Source organism: Tachyglossus aculeatus, chromosome 17 (genome assembly GCF_015852505.1).
Source record: "Tachyglossus aculeatus isolate mTacAcu1 chromosome 17, mTacAcu1.pri, whole genome shotgun sequence".
NCBI lineage: Eukaryota > Metazoa > Chordata > Mammalia > Monotremata > Tachyglossidae > Tachyglossus > Tachyglossus aculeatus.
The window spans coordinates 57,104,382-57,122,695 of NC_052082.1; the positions used below are offsets into that span (position 1 = coordinate 57,104,382).

Sequence of the window (18,314 nt, forward strand, 5' to 3'; positions counted from 1 at the left end):
GTATTTATTGAGTGCTTACTTTGTGCAGAGAGTACAGTAGAACTCTATTTATTTATTACTCTATTTATTTATTTATTTTACTTGTACATATCTATTCTATTTATTTTATTTTGTTAGTGTGTTTGGTTTTGTTCTCTGTCTGCCCGTTTTAGACTGTGAGCCCACTGTTGGGTAGGGACTGTCTCTAGATGTTGCCAATTTGTACTTCCCAAGAGCTTAGTACAGTGCTCTGCACATAGTAAGCGCTCAATAAATACGATTGATGATGATGAGTACAGTAGAACAATATAACAGACACCTTCCCTGCCCACGACGAGCTTACGGTCCAGAACGCTGTACTGAGCGCTTGGGAGAGTTCAATAGAACAATATAGCAGACACACTCCCTGCCCACAATGAGCTTACATTCCAGAGGGGCAGACAGACATGAAGAGAAAGTCATTCATTCATTCAATCGTATTTATTGAGCGCTTACTGTGTGCAGAGCACTGTACTAAGCGCTTGGGAAGTCCAAGTTGGCAACATCTAGAGACTGTCCCTACCCAACAGTGGGCTCACAGTCGAGAAGGAATGAATTCCAGACTTGGACATAAGTGCTGTGGGCCTGAGAAAGGGGATGGGATTGTGTCCAACCTGATTAGCTTGTATCCACCCCAGCTCTTAGTACAGTGCCTGACACATAGTAAGCACTTAATTAATACCACTGAAAGAATAAAGTTACTTCGTTTCTACCCCAGAGCTTGGCACACAGAAAGGGCTTAACAAAGACCACAGTTATTATATTATTAGGGGAAAGCATTCAAGACTGTAAACTCATAGTGGACAGGGAATGTGGCTGCTTCTTGTTGGATTGTACTCTCCAAGCGCTTAGTATTCATTCATTAATTCATTCAATCGTGTTTATTGAGCGCTTACTGTGTGCAGAGCACTGTACTGAGCGCTTGGGAAGTCCAAGTCGGCGACATATAGAGACGGTCCCTACCCAACAGTGGGCTCACAGTCTAGAAGGGGGAGACAGACAACAAAACAAAACATGTAGACAGGTGTCAAAATCATCAGAACAAATAGAATTAAAGCTAGATGCACATCATTAACAAAATAAATAGAATAGCAAATATGTACAGGTACATATTATCAATCAATCAAGCGTATTTATTGAGCGCTTACTGTGTGCAGAGCACTGGACTAAGCGGTTGGGAAGTCCAAGTTGGCAACATCTAGAGACGGTCCCTACCCAACAGTGGGCTCACAGTCTAGAAGCAGCATGGCTCAGTGGAAAGAGCACGGGCTTTGGAGTCAGAGGTCATGGGTTCGAATCCCGGCTCCACCACTTGTCAGCTGTGGGGCCTTGGGCAAGCCACTTAACTTCTCTGTGCCTCAGTTACCTCATCTGTAAAATGGGATTAAGACTGTGAGCCCCACGTGGGACAACCTGATCAGCTTGTATCCCCCAGTGCTTAGAACAGTGCTTTGCACATAGTAAGCGCTTAATAAATGCCATTATTATTAATATTATTAGAAGCACATATTACAATGCTCTGCACACGGTAAGCGCTCAATAAATACTATTAGACTGTGTCCAACCTTAATATCTTGTGTCTACCCCAGGGCTTATACATAGTAAGCACTTAACAAATATCATAATCACTACAATTGAATACAAATGAATCAATGGGATGAATGGGGGCGGGGGCGGTCCTGGGTGCTGGGAGGAGGATGGAGCGGGAGGGGAAGATTCACACATTCATTCATTCATTCATTCATTCATTCAATTGTATTTATTGAGCGCTTACTGTGTGCAGAGCACTGTACTAAGCGCTTGGGAAGTCCAAGTTGGCAACATCTAGAGCCGGTCCCTACCCAACAGCGGGCTCACAGTCTAGAAGGGGGAGACAGAGAACAAAGCAAAACATATTAACAGGATAAAATAAATGGAATAAATATGTACAAGTAAAATAAATAAATCTCTTGACGCCTCCTTGCCCGCTCTGCCCACCCCAGGTACGCCGAAGAGGAGGTCAGGCAGAAAGTGGGCACGTTCCGGCAGATGCTGATGGAGAAGGAGGGAGTGTTGACCCGGGAGGATCAGCACGGACGCCACATGTGAGTCTATCATCATCATCATCATCAATCGTATTTATTGAGCGCTTACTGTGTGCAGAGCACTGTACTAAGCGCTTGGGAAGTCCAAGTTGGCAACGTATAGAGACGGTCCCTACCCAACAGTGGGCTCACATGGGCGCGGGGCGGCAGAGGGAGGGAGACCAAGACTAGGCCCAGCCTGTCAGGTCCGCCCAGCCCTCCCCTAATAATAATAATTAATAATAAAGCTCCAATCATATTTATGGATAAAAAAACAATGATAATAATAATGATAGTATTTCGTTCATTCATTCGATCGCCTTGACTGAGCACTTACTGTTGTGCAGAGCACTGAGGGAACTGAGGCCCAGAGAAGTGAAGCGACTTACCCACAGTCACCCAGCTGACAGGTGGCAGAGCCGGGATTTGAACCCATGACCTCGGTGACTCCAAAGCCCGGACTCTTTCCATTGAGCCACGTTGCTTCCCACGATGGGCATATGGGGCGAGATTGGGCTTCCCTGTCAGTGCTGATGCCATCGACATCATCAATCGTATTTATTGAGCGCTTACTATGTGCAGAGCACTGTACTAAGCGCTTAGCACTGTGCTAATCCTTCTGTGGCCGCCGGGAAAATGGGACCAGAGGGGAGGGGGGTTGAGCTGGGGAACCATCCAGCGCTTAGAACAGTGCTTTGCACATAGTAAGCGCTTAACAAATGCCAACATTATTATTATTATTATTATCTACTTACAAATACGGCCACTGGTCTGGGCAGAGCTGGGGATCCAGCAGGAAATTATCGGAATTTATTTATTTCTATTAATGTCTGCCTGTCCCTCTAGACCTTAAGCTCCCTGCGGGCAGGGAATGTGTCTGTCTATTGTTGGACTGTCCTCTCCCAAGGGCTTAGAAGAAGAAGCAGCGTGGCTGGAGAAGCAGCGTGACTAAGTGGAAAAGAGCCCAGGCTTTGGAGTCAGAGGTCATGGGTTCAAATCCCGGCTCCGCCAATTGCCAGCTGTGTTCACTCATTCATTCAATCGTATCTATTGAGCGCTTACTGTGTGCAGAGCACTGTCCTAAGCGCTTGGGAAGTATAAGTTGGCAACAATAATAATACTGATGGTATTTGTTATGCGCTTGCTCTGTGCTAAGCGTTGGAGTAGATACAAGTTTGTGAGGTTGGACACGGTCCCGGGCTCACGCTCTTAGCCCCCATTTTACAGATGGGGAAACTGAGGCCCAGAGAAGGGAAGTGGCTTGCCCAAGGTCACCCAGCAGACAAGTTTAGAGTCTAAGTTTAGAGTCAGCTTGGCCCCCGTGTGTGACTTTAGGCAAGTCACTTCACTTCTCTGGGCCTCAGTTCCCTCATCTGTCAAATGGGGATGAAGACTGTAAGCCCCCCGTGGGACAACCTGAGCACCTTGTACCCTCCCCAGTGCTTAGAACAGTGCTTTGCACATAGTAAGCGCTTAGTAAATGCCATCATTATTATTAGTAGTAGTAGTACGGTGCTCTGCATATAGTGAGTGCTCAATAAATACGACTGTCTCCTAGACTGTAAGCTCGCTGCAGGCAGGGAATGTGTCTGTCTATTGTTGTACTGTCCTCTCCCAAGGGCTTAGCATGCTGCTCTGCATACAGTGAGCGCTCAATAAATATGACTGTCTCCTAGACTGTAAGCTCGTTGTGGGCAGGGAATGTGTCTGTCTATTGTTCATTCATTCATTCAATAGTATTTATTTATTCATTCATTCATTCAATCGTATTTATTGAGCGCTTACTGTGTGCAGAGCACTGTACTAAGCGCTTGGGAAGTCCAAGTTGGCAACATATAGAGACGGTCCCTACCCAACAGTGGGTTCACAGTCTAAAAGGGGGAGACGGAGAACAAAACCAAACATATTAACAAAATAAAATAAATAGAATAAATATGTACAAATAAAATAGAGTAATAAATACGTACAAGCATATATACATATATACAGGTGTATCCATATAGACATATATTGTTGTACTGTCCTCTCCCAAGGGCTTAGTACAGTGCTCTGCATACAGTGAGCGCTCAATAAATACGACTGTCTCCTAGACTGTAAGCTCGCTGTGGGCAGGGATTGTGTCTGCTTATTGTTACAATGGACTCTCCCAAGCGCCTAGTAATAGTAATAATAATAGCATTTATTAAGCGCTTACTGTGTGCAAAGCACTGTTCTAAGCGCTGGGGAGGTGACAAGGTGATCAGGTTGTCCCATGGGGGGCTCACGGTCTTCACCCCCATTTTACAGATGAGGTAACTGAGGCCCAGAGAATAATAATAATAATAATGACGGCATTTATTAAGCGCTTACTATGTGCAAGTCACTGTTCTAAGCGCTGGGGGGGATACAAGGTGATCAGGTTGTCCTTCGGGGGGCTCCCAGTCTTCATCCCCATTTTACAGATGAGGTCACTGAGGCCCAGAGAAGTGAAGTGACTTGCCCAAAGTCACCCAGCTGGCAATTGGCAGAGGCGGGATTTGAACCCATGACCTCTGACTCCAAAGCCCGGGCTCTTTCCGCTGAGCCACGCTGTGCTCTGCACACAGTAGGCGCTCAGTAAATTCGACTGACTGCCTCCTAGACTATCAGCTCGCTGTGGGCAGTGCCTGTTGACTGTTCTATACTGGACTCTCCCAAGCGCTTAGTACAGAGAAGCAGCGTGGCTCAGTGGAAAGAGCCCGGGCTTTGGAGTCAGAGGTCATGGGTTCAAATCCCGGCCCTGCCAGTTGTCAGCTGGGTGACTTTGGGCAAGTCACTTCACTTCTCTGGGCCTCAGTTCCCTCATCTGGAAAATGGGGACTAATGTGAGCTCCCCCCGGGACAACCTGATCACCTTGTAACCTCCCCAGAGCTTAGAGCAGTGCTTTGCACATTGTAAGCGCTTAACAAATGCCATTATTATTATTATTATTACAGTGCTCTTCACACAGTAAGCGCTCAATAAGTATGAATGAATGAATGACTAAAAGGGCGCTGTCCTAGCCGCCCCCCACTGGGCGGTGGCTCTGCCCTCTGGTGGCCACATGTGGTAACTACAGCAGATGATCCCACCACTACCTATCAATCAATCAATCAATCAATCAATCAATCAATCGTATTTATTGAGCGCTTATTGTGTGCAGGGCACTGTACTAAGCGCTTGGGAAGTACAAGTCGGCAACACATAGAGACAGTCCCTACCCAACAGCGGGCTCACAGTCTAGAAGGGGGAGACAGAGAACAAAACCAAACATACTAACAAAATCAAATAAATAGAATAGATATGTACAATCAATCAATCGTATTTATTGAGCGCTTACTGTGTGCAAAGCACTGGACTAAGCGCTTGGGAAGTCCAAGTTGGCAACATCTAGAGACAGTCATCATGATCATCATCAATCGTATTTATTGAGCGCTTACTGTGTGCAGGGCACTGTACTAAGCGCTTGGGAAGTACAAGTCGGCAACACATAGAGACAGTCCCTACCCAACCGCGGGCTCACAGTCTAGAAGGGGGAGACAGAGAACAAAACCAAACATACTAACAAAATAAAATAGAATAGATAGGTACAATCAATCAATCAATTGTATTTATTGAGCACTTACTGTGTGCAGAGCACTGTACTAAGCGCTTGGGAAGTCCAAGTTGGCAACATCTAGAGATGGTCCCTACCCACCAGTGGGCTCACAGTCTAAAAGGGGGAGACAGAGAACAAAACCAAACATACTAACAAAATAAAATAAATAGAATAGATATGTACAAGTAAAATAAATAAATAAATAGAGTAATAAACCTGTACAAACATATATACATATATACAGGTGTCAATCAATCACTCAATCAATCGTATTTATTGAGCGCTTACTGTATGCAGAGCACTGTACTAAGCGCTTGGGAAGTTCAAGTTGGCAACATATAGAGACGGTCCCTACCCAACAGTGGGCTCACAGTCTAAAAGGATAATAATAATGTTGGTATTTGTTAAGCGCTTACTATGTGCAAAGCACTGTTCTAAGCGCTGGGGGGAACACAAGGAGATGAGGTTGTCATCATCATCATCTTCAATCGTATTTATTGAGCGCTTACTGTGTGCAGAGCACTGTACTAAGCGCTTGGGAAGTCCAAGTTGGCAACATATAGAGACAGTCCCTACCCAACAGTGGGCTCACAGTCTAAAAGGATAATAATAATATTGGTATTTGTTAAGCGCTTACTATGTGCAAAGCACTGTTCTAAGCGCTGGGGGGAACACAAAGAGATGAGGTTGTCATCATCATCATCATCAATCGTATTTATTGAGCGCTTACTGTGTGCAGAGCACTGTACTAAGCGCTTGGGAAGTCCAAGTTGGCAACATATAGAGACAGTCCCTACCCAACAGTGGGCTCACAGTCTAAAAGGATAATAATAATATTGGTATTTGTTAAGCGCTTACTATGTGCAAAGCACTGTTCTAAGCGCTGGGGGGAACACAAAGAGATGAGGTTGTCATCATCATCATCATCAATCGTATTTATTGAGCGCTTACTGTGTGCAGAGCACTGTACTAAGCACTAGGGAAGTCCAAGTTGGCAACATATAGAGACAGTCCGTACCCAACAGTGAGTTCACAGTCTAAAAGGATAATAATAATGTTGGTATTTGTTAAGCGCTTACTGTGTGCAAAGCACTGTTCTAAGCGCTGAGGGGAACACAAAGAGATGAGGTTGTCATCATCATCATCATCAATCGTATTTATTGAGCGCTTACTGTGTGCAGAGCACTGTACTAAGCACTTGGGAAGTCCAAGTTGGCAACATATAGAGACAGTCCGTACCCAACAGTGGGTTCACAGTCTAAAAGGATAATAATAATGTTGGTATTTGTTAAGCGCTTACTATGTGCAAAGCACTGTTCTAAGCACTGGGGAGAACACAAGGAGATGAGGTTGTCCCATGTGGGGCTCACAAGTCTTAATCCACATTTTACATATGAGGGAACTGAGGCACAGAGAAGTGAAGTGACTTGCCCAAGGTCACACAGCAGATACGTGGGGGAGGCAGGATTCGAACCCAGGACCTGCGACTCCCAAGCCCGCGCTCTTTCCACTGAGCCACACTGCTTCTCTGTCCTCTCCCAAGCGTTCGACTCCCAAGCCCGCGCTCTTTCCGCTGCTTCTCTGCCCTCCCCCAAGCGCTCAGTACAGTGCCCCGCGCACAGTAAGCGCTCAATAAATAGGACCGAGTGACTCTTTCTGTGGCAGAGTGATCCAGCCTCACCACCTGGCGGAGGGAGAGGAGCCGGGCCTGGAGTACCCCCAGTATGGCGACGACTGTCTGCTGGAGTGTAATTGTCCCTCCGACTGTTATCGGGATGAGGGCCACCACCGCGAGTACAGGTGTGTTTGGGGGATGCTCAGGGGGTGGGAGGGGGCTTCAGGAGAGGAGAGGGTGACCTGGTTTGGACTGAGGGTCGGGGGGGGACGGAGGAGGAAAGGGGGTCCCCACTTGAGGCAAGCGGGAAGCCATGGCGGGCCTAGGCCTGCGACCACCATCCCATCCCTGCCACTTCGCTGGCCGCCCTCCACCCTAATAATAATAATAATAATAATAATGGCATTTATTAAGCGCTTACTATGTGCAAAGCACTGTTCTAAGCGCTGGGAAAGTTACAAGGTGATCAGGTTGTCCCAAGGGGGGGCCTCACAGTTTTAATCCCCATTTTACAGATGAGGCCCAGAGAAGTGAAGTGACTTGCCCAAAGTCACCCAGCTGACAATTGGCGGAGCCAGGATTTGAACTCATGAACTCTGACTCCAAAGCCCGGGCTCTTTCCACTGAGCCACGCTGCTTCTCGACCCACCCCACTCCGGCCGAGGGGTCAGCGTGGCTCAGTGGAAAGAGCCCGGGCTTTGGAGTCTGCATCAGCCTTCTCTCTGATCTCCCATCCTTGTGTCTTTCCCCACTTCAATCATCATCATCATCAATCGTATTTATTGAGCGCTTACTATGTGCAGAGCACTGTACTAAGCGCTTGGGAAGTACAAATTGGCAACATATAGAGACCCTACCCAACAGTGTCCTTACCCAACAGTGGGCTCACAGTCTAAAAGGGGGAGACAGAGAACAAAACCAAACATACTGACAAAATAAAATAAATAGAATAGATATGCACAAATAAAATAAATAAATAAATAAATAGAGTAATAAATATGTACAAAGATATATACATATATACAGGTGCTGTGGGGAAGGGAAGGAGGTAAGATGGGGGGATGGAGAGGGGGATGAGGGGGAGAGGAAGGAATCCATACTTCATGCTTCTGCCCGGATTATCTTTGTCCAGAAACGCTCTGGGCCTATCACTCCCCTCCTCAAAAATCTCCAGTGGCTACCGATCAATCTGCGCATCAAGCAGAAACCCCTCACCCTGGGCTTCCAGGCTGTCCATCCATCCCCTGGCCCCCTCCTACCTCACCTCCCTTCTCTCCTTCTCCGGCCCAGCCCGCACCCTCCGCTCCTCTGCCACCGCTAATCTCCTCACCGTTAGGCCTCGTTCTCGCCTGTCCCACCATCGACCCCCGGCCACGTCCTCCCCCAATCCCTGGAATGCCCCCAATCCCTCTGCCCATCCGCCAAGCTCGCTCTCTTCCTCCCTTCAAGGCCCTACTGAGAGCTCACCTCCTCCAGGAGGCCTTCCCACCCTGAGCCCCTTCCCTCCTCTCCCCCTCGTCCCCTTCTCCATTCCCCCCATCTTACCTCCTTCCCTTCCCCACAGCACCTATATATATGGATATATGTTTGTACATATTTATTTATTTATTTCATTCGTACATATCTATTCTATTTATTTTATTTTGTTAGTATGTTTGGTTTTGTTCTCTGTCTCCCCCTTTTAGACTGTGAGCCCACTGTTGGGTAGGGACTGTCTCTATATGTTGCCAATTTATACTTTCCAAGCGCTTAGTACAGTGCTCTGCACATAGTAAGCGCTCAATAAATACGATTGATGATGATGATTACTCTATTTATTTATTTTACTTGTACATATCTATTCTATTTATTTTATTTTGTTAGTATGTTTGGATTTGTTCTCCGTCTCCCCCTTTTAGACTGTGAGCCCACTGTTGGGCAGGGACCGTCTCTAGATGTTGCCAATTTGTACTTCCCAAGCGCTTAGTACGGTGCTCTGCACACAGTAAGCGCTCAATAAATATGATTGATGATGATGGAGTCAGAGGTCATGGGTTCGAATCCCGGCTCCGCCACATGCCTGCTGTGTGACCTTGGGCAAGTCACTTCACTTCTCTGAGCCTCAGTGACCTCATCTGTCAAATGGGGATGAAGACTGTGAGCCCCACGTGGGACAACCTGATCACTTTGTATCCCCCAAGCGCTTAGAACAGTGCTTCGTACATAGTAAGCGCTTAACAAATGCCAACATTATTACTATTATTATTATTATCTCCCCCTTCCCCCCCGGCAGGACCACCCACCAGTCAAGCAGCTCGCTCTCTCCTCCCCCCAAGAAGAAAAAGAAGAAGAAATCGGGTCATCGCCGGAACCGGTGAGTGTCTCTCCGGGGAAATCGGACCGGGAAACATTCCCGACTCCCGTCCGGTCCCAGGCCCCACCGCTGATTAGGGTGGCCTGAGGAGAGAGGAGCAGGCCCAAGCCATGGGATCTGCGGGACTCATCGCCCCCGACCCCAAAATTGTAAACTGAGGCAGGAGCGGGGGGCAGTTCCCCCACCCCAGTGATCCCCGGGAAGCCCGGAAGGCCGGGGAAGAGAGGGTAGGCAAGGGGGAGAAAGGGAACATGTCTCCCTTCTCTTGCTCCTGGGTTGTGAACCTTCAATCAATCGATCGATCCTCTCTCCCACTCCCACTAATAATAATGATGGTATTTGTGAAGCGCTTACTCTGCGCAAAGCACTGTTCTAAGCGCTGGGGAGGTGACAAGGTGATCAGGTTGCCCCACGGTGGGGGGGCTTACAGTTTTAATCCCCATTTTCCAGATGAGGTCACTGAGGCCCAGAGAAGTGAAGCGGCTTGCCCAGAGTCACCCAGCTGACAATTGGCGGGATTCGAACCCGTGACCTCTGACTCCAAAGCCTGGGTTCTTTCCACTGAGCCACACTGCTTCACTACATTTGGATAAATACGGATAAATACATAAATACATACAATTATAAATACATAAATAATATATAAATAAATAAAAATATAAATAATAAAAAAATAAAAATAAAAATTATATAAATAAATATAAATACATAAATACATAAATGGATAAATACATTTGGATAAACACAATAAATACGATTGATGATGATGATGATTTGGAAGCAGCTGTGAGGGTGTGGGAGGGGGCTCCATTCATTCATTCATTCAATCGTATTTATTGAGCGCTCACTGTGTGCAGAGCACTGTACTAAGCACTTGGGAAGTACAAGTTGGCGCCACATAGAGATGGTCCCTACCCCACAACGGGCTTCCAGTCTAGAAGGGGGAGACAGACGACAAAACCAAACATGTGGACAGGTGTCAAGTCGTCAGAACAAATAGAATTAAAGCTAAATGCACAGCATTAATAAAATAAATAGAATGCAGCCAAGGGCCGGGAGACAGTCTCTGGGACTCCCCCCCCCCCCCCCGCCAACACACACACACACACACAATCCCATTGACTGTGCAATCCCGATTTGTACTTCCCAAGCGCTTAGTCCAGTGCTCTGCACACAGTAAGCGCTCAGTAAATACCATTGGATGAATGAATGAATAAATACGATTGGATGAATGAATGAATCGACAGCTGTTTCTGCTCCCAGGCCAAGGGGCAGAGAAAGGAGGCTGAGGAGACCCCCTCCTCACCTCCCCCCCAAAACACACACATACACACACACACACACGTGCTCACACGTGCACACACACATACACACATCCATCGCTGAGAAGTCCGCGTGGCTCCGTGGCTCAGTGGAAAAGAGCCCGGGCTTTGGAGTCAGAGGTCATGGGTTCAAATCCTGGCTCTGCCAATTGTCAGCTGGGTGACTTTGGGCAAGTCGCTTCACTTCTCTGGGCCTCAGTTACCTCATCTGGAAAATGGGGATGAAGACTGTGAGCCCCACGTGGGACAACCTGATCACCCTTGTAACCTCCCCAGCGCTTAGAACAGTGCCTTGCACAGAGTAAGCGCTTAATAAATGCTATCATTATTATTATCATCCATCCCAACTCCGCCACATGTCTGCTGTGTGACCTCGGGCAAGTCACTTAACTTCTCTGAGCCTCAGTGACCTCATCTGTACGATGGGGATTAAGACTGTGAGCCCCACGTGGGACAACTTGATCACCTTGTATCCCCCCCCCAGCGCTTAGAACAGTGCTCTGCACATAGTAAGTGCTTAACAAATGCCATCATCATCATCATCATTCTCAGTGATCAGGCCCACTTCCCCGTCTTCTTCTGCGTCCCTTCCCACCCCTCCTCTTGGGTCTTTCTGGAGGGGGCAGAACCATTTGGGAGCCCCTTTTTAGACTGTGAGCCCACTGTTGGGTAGGGACCGTCTCTCTATGTTGCCAACTTGGACTTCCCAAGCGCTTAGTCCAGTGCTCTGCACCCAGTAAGCGCCCGATAAATACGATTGATTGATTGATTGATTGATTGAGGCAGCGTTTGCCTCCCCCCCGCCACAACACTGGGCCTCAGTTCCCCGGGTTCCTGGGTCCCCGGCCCCCCGTCCGCTCACTCTACTGTCTGCCCCCTGCCTCACCGGGACTGGACCGGACCGGCCGCAGAAAGAAGAGGAAAGTGGATTCGGACTGCAGGTGAGGGACCCCACTGCCCGTGGGCCTGGTGGGCTTCGGGGGGCATCCACTGGGCGATGGGGTGGGCAGGCCAGAGGCCTCTTTCTTCAGGCCCCAAAGGGTCAAGAACTGGATGCATCTCTGACCTTGCCCCCCTCCCCACCCCAAAGATGGGGTTTGGGTGGGGGGGAAGGATGGGAGGTCTTGTCGAGTCAAGGGCCGCCGGGGTCCGGGGAGAGGGGAGACCCCCCTTCCCCGCAGCTCAGGCCTCACGGACCCCCCAACCACGCTCTGTCCGCAGCTTCGACAGCTCCTCGCCCCAGCACAAGAGGAAGAGGACTGGGATTGGGAAGAGGCACAGGCGAGATAGGTATCACCCCACCCCTGCCCCTCTCTCCATCCCCCTTGACGTCCACCCCCCTGGGGGCAGGGGGCCACGAGCGAGTCGTTGTGGATGGGAAGTGGGGACAGCAAGAAGCCCCCCGACCCTCCCGCCCCCCTCCCCACGGTCTCAGACACAGGGGGCGGGGGGTAAGGGTCCGCCTGGCACATAGTAAGCGCTTAACAAATACCAACATTATTATTATTATTATAAGCGGACAGGGGAGGGTTAACCGGGAAGCAGCATAGAGTAGCTGGTGGAGCCCAGGCCTGAGAATCAGAAGCTTACAATAATAATAATGGCAATTATTAGGCACTTACTATGTGCACAGCACTGTTCTAAGCGCTGGGGAGGATGCAAGGTGATCAGGTTGTCCCATGTGGGGCTCACAGTCTTAACCCCCATTTGACAGATGAGGTAACGGAGGCCCAGAGAAGTGAAGTGACTTGCCCAAGGTCACACAGCTGACAATTGGCGGAGCCGGGATTTGAACCTATGACCTCTGACTCCCAAGACGAGGCTCTTTCCATTGAGCCACGCCGCTTCTCTGCGAATACCAACGTTGTTATTATTATAAGCGGACACGGGAGGGTTAACCGGGAAGCAGCATGGAGTAGCGGATGGAGCCCAGGCCTGAGAATCGGAAGGTTATAATAATAATAATGGCAATTATTAAGTGCTTACTATGTGCAAAGCACTGTTCTAAGCACTGCGGAGGTTACAAGGTGATCAGGTTGTCCCACAGGGGGGCTCACAGCCTTCATCCCCATTTTACAGATGAGGGAACTGAGGCACAGGGAAGTTAAGAGGCTTGCCCAAAATCACCCAGCTGACAATTGGCGGAGCCGGGATTTGAACCCATGGCCTCTGACTCCAAAGCCAGGGCTCTTTCCACTGTGCCACGCTGCTTCCCTACGAGGTAATGCGTTCTAATCCCCGTCCTGCCACTTGTCAGCTGTGTGACCTTGGGCGAGTCAGTTCACTTCTCTGGGCCTCGGTTGCCTCATCTGGAAAATGGGGATTGAGCCTGTGAGCCCCACATGGGACATGGACTGTGTCCAACCTGATTATGCGTTCTAATCCCCGTCCCGCCACTTGTCAGCTGTGTGACCTCGGGCAAGTCACTTCACTTCTCTGGGCCTCGGTTGCCTCACCTGGAAAATGGGGATTGAGCCTGTGAGCCCTGCTTGGGACATGGACTGTGTCCAACCTGATTGGCTTGTATCCACCCCAGCACTTGGTACAGGGCCTGGCACATAGTAAGCGCTTAACAAATACTGCAATTATTATTAACCCCTTCCACACCGGCTCAGCGGACCCTCCCTCCGCCTCTCCCGCCACAGGTCTGAGTCAGGATCCAGGAGGAAGCGCAGATACAGGTGAGAATCTCCAGCATCCAAGCCACCATCCCGCTCCTCCTTGGACACTAGCCCCTTCCCCTCCGGCCCCCCGGGGCATCAGACCCTTGGAGGGGGTGGCGAGAAGGGACGGGGGGTGGGTGGGCACTACTACAGAGGGCTTCGGGCTAGCCCCCCAGCCCCCCGGACCAGGCCAGAGGGGGCTGAGGAGCCGGGCCCCAATCTGGGCCGTCACCCACCGTCCTTGGATGGAAGAAGGAAGCGGGGTGAAGCGGGATCAGCCTCCCGGTCTCCAGCCCCCTCCCCACCCTGCTTTGCAGAGCCAAGAGCCCCAAGAACAAAAGGAAAGAGAGGAACAAAGAGCGGAAGAGGTGAGGGGCCGTCCGGGCCCGGACCACCTTGCGGGCCACTCGACGCCCACTCCCCTCAATCCCCTGACCCCGATGACCTGGGCCCTCGTTGGCCTGGCCTCCGGTCGAGGGAGGTGCTGGGGCCACGGGGAGGTGGGAAAGGAGGAGGGGACCCCAGCCAGGTGTCGTGGGGGGGTGTGGATGATGAGGGCCGGCTTGGCCGCGCTCCCGCCCCACCGTCTCCACGGCCTCCTCTTCCTCCTCGTCCTCCTCCCCGCCGCAGGCCCCCCAGCGAATCCCCCGTGCGGAGGGGTCACCGCCGCAGCAGCTGCAGTTCCCGCTGTACTTCGCTCTCCTCAGACTCCAGCAGCTTCAAATCTCCCAGCAGGTCGGTCCACTCATCCCTCATCCCTCTGGTCCAGCCCCAAGGCCCGGGCTCGCCCGGAAGCCTGAGGCCCAGGCTCCATCTCCAACCTTCCACTCCCAGGGTTCACCCCCCAGCCATTCCTGGCCCCATCCCGATACCTCCTGGGAAGACAAGGCGACCCCCGGCAGGTCCCAGATCACCTGCCCTCTGCCCCCCACTGCGGCCCCTCCACCCCTGACCTCCGCGCTCCCCGCCCTCAGGCCGAGTCCCAAGCACCGAGAGGACGGCCCCAAGCCCAGCAGCCGACGGTCCAGCGGGAGCCGGTCCTCCTCATCCCCCGGCCACAGCAGATCGGCCACGCCGCACCAGAACGGGCACCGGGGCAGCGCGCACAACGGGCGCTCCAGCCAGGGCAGGGCCAGCCCGCCTGCTCGCCCACAGGATGTACGTACTCTTCGCTTTCGCCATGGTTCATCATCCTCCCTCCCTCCCTTTCCGACCCCCGCTCCGATCCCCCCTACTACCCGCCACCGCCGCGCCACAGCCATCCACCCTCTTTCGGACTCGCTTCCCGTTTCCAGGTGGACAGGCCGGCTCCGGAGCGGGCCATTCCCTCCCTCCGGACTCTCGAGAAGGGAGACCCCTCGGGCTTGTCGTCTTGTCATTGACCCCTCCCCACTCACTGCCTTAACTCGGAGGGAAATTGTACCCCCTTAGGAGTCACTGGGAAACATCGGTGCATCCCCCCATGTTGGGCGGCAATCCCAGCCTGGTGCCCATCCCGTAGACCCTGGCCGGACAGAACGGGTAGCAGGGGGAGGCCACACCTTCTGATCGACCCATTTCACAGGAGGGAAACCGGAGGCTCAGAGAGATTAAGGAACCCATCTGAGGCCACACGGCAGTTCGGCTGCCTGGTCGGGGGCTAGAAACTAGGCCTTCGGGCCCCTTTGGGTGGCTGAAATGGTTGCTTCTCATCATCAGCCATTAGGCGCTCTGGAGCCTTTAATTTCCCCACTCGGGAGAAGGGCAGCTCCTGACCCCCCGATTAGACGGAGGAGCCCGGAGAAATTAAGCGGCTTGTCCGGAGCCACACAGGGAGTCACGTTCAACGCGAGGGTTAGGCCCCAGCTCCCCCAGCTCCACCGCTTGTCAGCTGTGTGACTTTGGGCGAGTCCCTTAACTTCTCTGTGCCTCAGTTGCCTCATCTGTAAAATGGGGATGAAGGTTGTGAGCCCCACACGGGACAACCTGATCACTTTGTATCCTCCCCAGCGCTGAGAACAGTGCTTTGCACATAGTAAGCGCTTAACAAATACCAAAATTATTATTATTATTATCACTTTCCTCCTAAGCCTCGCTGCCTCTAGAGCAGGCAAGCAGTTAGTCAATCAGTCGGTGGTATTTACTGAGCGCCTACTGGGTGCTGAGCACTCTACTAAGTGCTTGGGAGAGGACAATACAGCAATATCGTATTGAGAAGCAGCGTGGCCCAGTGGAAAGAGCACGGGCTTTGGAGTCAGAGGACTTGGGTTCAAATCCCGGCTCTGCCGATTGTCAGCTGTGCGACTTTGGGCAAGTCGCTTAACTTCTCTGGGCCTCAGCTCCCTCGTCTGTAAAATGGGGATGAAGACTGTGAGCCCGCCACGAGACAACATGACCACCTTGTAACCTCCCCAGTGCTTAGAACAGTGCTGCGCATGTAGTAAGTGCTTAACAAATGCCACCATTATTATTATCATTAATTAAAAGACACATTCCCTGCCCACAACGAGCTCCCAGTCTGGAGCAAAAAGGCCGACCTCCCTTTACTCCCCCATCCCATCCCTGTCCTTACCCCTCCTCACCCTAGTAGTAGTAGTAGTAGCAGTGGTAGTATTTACTGAGTGCCCTCTGTGGGGAGAGCACTGTGCTAAGCGCTTGGGAAGTACAAAACAACCAAGTGGCACATTTGCTGACACTAGTCTCAGGGCTCTCCCTGCTCCAGCCTCCTCCAGCCTCTCTTTGCAGGCCGGAGGTAATTCCTTCATCCCTGTTTTCACCCCAGGCCCAGGATGGATCGGATGGGCTCACCCGCCCCGAAGGCCACAAATCGGGGCAACTGCTCTTAAAGTTTCATGTCCTTTCTGCCCCTGCCCCTGCCTCCTCCCCAAACCCCGGGCCGGGGGGCACAGGCCGGTCCCTCCATCATTCCTCAGAACCGCAAACTCCGCCTCCGGGGGGGTCTCAGCATGGCAGCGAATCATGTGTGCGTCGGTTGGTTTTTATTTTGATGTTTTCGATTGTTTTCCTCCTTTTCCTTTTCCTTTGTTTTGCTTTTTGGTTTGTTTTTTTGTTTTGTTTTGTTTTTCCAAGAGCGTCTCCCCTCCATCGAGGCAAAGCCCGGGGCTTCCGGTCACACACTCACACAAAAATATTGGTGCAGAATCAGGTTGGTTGACGCTGGGTCCAGGTGGGGCCGGTCAGGAGAGGTCTTCCCCTCAGGGTGGGTCGTCGACTTTGATGTTGGGTGGCCTCAAGCCTGAGGAAGGACAGCCCAGTCTAGCCCCGGGTGGGGCCATCTGCACCCCTGGGAGTTGCTCCCCGAGGCCCTGTTGCCTTCCAGCAGGACCAGGACTCCACCGGGCCCAGTGTAGTCTCCCCAACTCCTGTCAACTCAGGGGGGTCCAAATGGCTCCATAAAGGCCCACGGCCTGAATAGAGGAGCCCGAATTGGAGGGAGCAACTCAGTGGAGGCCTTTTCCCCGTCCCCCCCGAGAGGGTGGTGGCCATTTTGCTGAATCCCACTAGCCACTGAGGCGGGGAGGAGGATAGAAGCCACGACTGACACAGGCCACGTGCCCTTGGGGCTGAGGAGAGGCCGAACTTGCAGGGCGTCCCGCTCCCCGAGCAGTTTCCCGCAGGACGGCCGCCAGAGAGGACAGGAAATGGCTTCAGCCGGTTTCTCTCCCTGAAAACGTAGGGCGCTGATTTATAAAAAAGCGGGTCTCTCTCCCATTGAATTCTACGTTCCCCGGACTGAAAGCAGAACCGGGGCCAGTCCGGGGCCACAGCCTGCCCCCTCGTCCCCCAACCCCCACGGAAGCGGACCTTTTCCATCCGTTCGCTTCACCAACAGCGTCTTGGACTGTCCTCGTTCCTCCGTCTCCCTTCCCGCCCCTTCTTAAGGCAACACCTCTCCAAACCTCCCCCTCGTCCCCGCTCCAAATGTGTCCTCTGGTCTCTCTTTTCGTCTCCCTCTTGATCCCTTCCTGGGCTACCCAGCGGGGCGTTTCGGGCCTTCCACCTCCGCGGCCGATGTGTTGGAAAGGGAGTCGGGACTTCGGTCTGAGAGAGCCGCTGGTTCTGGGTTGGGTTTGGCTTCTTCGGTCCTCCAAGATGACCCGATTCTGTCGTCCGTCTGGCCCCCTCACCGGCCCGGCAGACTATTGAACCCCGAACGGTGGTCTCGATTAATCCCTCGCTCGTTTTGAGGCCCCCTGGAAACGGCGGGGAGGCAGGGTTTCTTCTTGTTCGGTAGGCAGGGAGAGGGAGGGGAGGAAGAGCTGGACAGCATCCCAGCTTCTTCCTCTTCTCTTTGGGTTTCCTTTCCTTCCGCCACATCCAGAAATGCAAAATCAGTTCGACGTTTCTGGGTTGTTGTTTTTTGGTTCTTTTTCCCCCCAGATATCCTTTTGTGTTCATGTGGTTCTGGAATTTTGCTTTCCTGTGTGTGTTCTGTGGAAGCCTCATCCATAAACACGGAGATCTGGTTTGGAATATTCAGTGAACGTGATACACACGCATTCTGCCCTTCCGCCTCCCCCTTCCCGTCCCCGAACTGGATTTTAAAAGGGAAGGTAACTGTTCAGAGCAGTATCCAGGCCCGATCCCATCCCCTTCAACCGGGGGCCCCGGAATTCAGACGTGATTTGGTTACTTTTCTCAAATAGCCAGAGCCGGTGCCTAGGGGCCACGGCTACGGGGTGCC

General features: G+C 51.6%; 1 protein-coding gene across 1 annotated transcript in view; it reads left to right on the forward strand.

The window, feature by feature from the left end:
• The window catches only part of SRRM3 (serine/arginine repetitive matrix 3), an 80,105-nt gene that overhangs the window by 37,512 nt on the left and 24,279 nt on the right, over positions 1–18,314 (forward strand). The window contains exons 4-12 of the mRNA XM_038759892.1: positions 2,001–2,102; positions 7,343–7,477; positions 9,565–9,645; positions 11,879–11,908; positions 12,189–12,257; positions 13,613–13,648; positions 13,948–13,998; positions 14,261–14,365; positions 14,605–14,788. Of these exons, the coding sequence (XP_038615820.1) occupies positions 2,001–2,102; positions 7,343–7,477; positions 9,565–9,645; positions 11,879–11,908; positions 12,189–12,257; positions 13,613–13,648; positions 13,948–13,998; positions 14,261–14,365; positions 14,605–14,788 (793 nt within the window). The remainder of the gene's footprint in view (positions 1–2,000; positions 2,103–7,342; positions 7,478–9,564; positions 9,646–11,878; positions 11,909–12,188; positions 12,258–13,612; positions 13,649–13,947; positions 13,999–14,260; positions 14,366–14,604; positions 14,789–18,314) is intronic.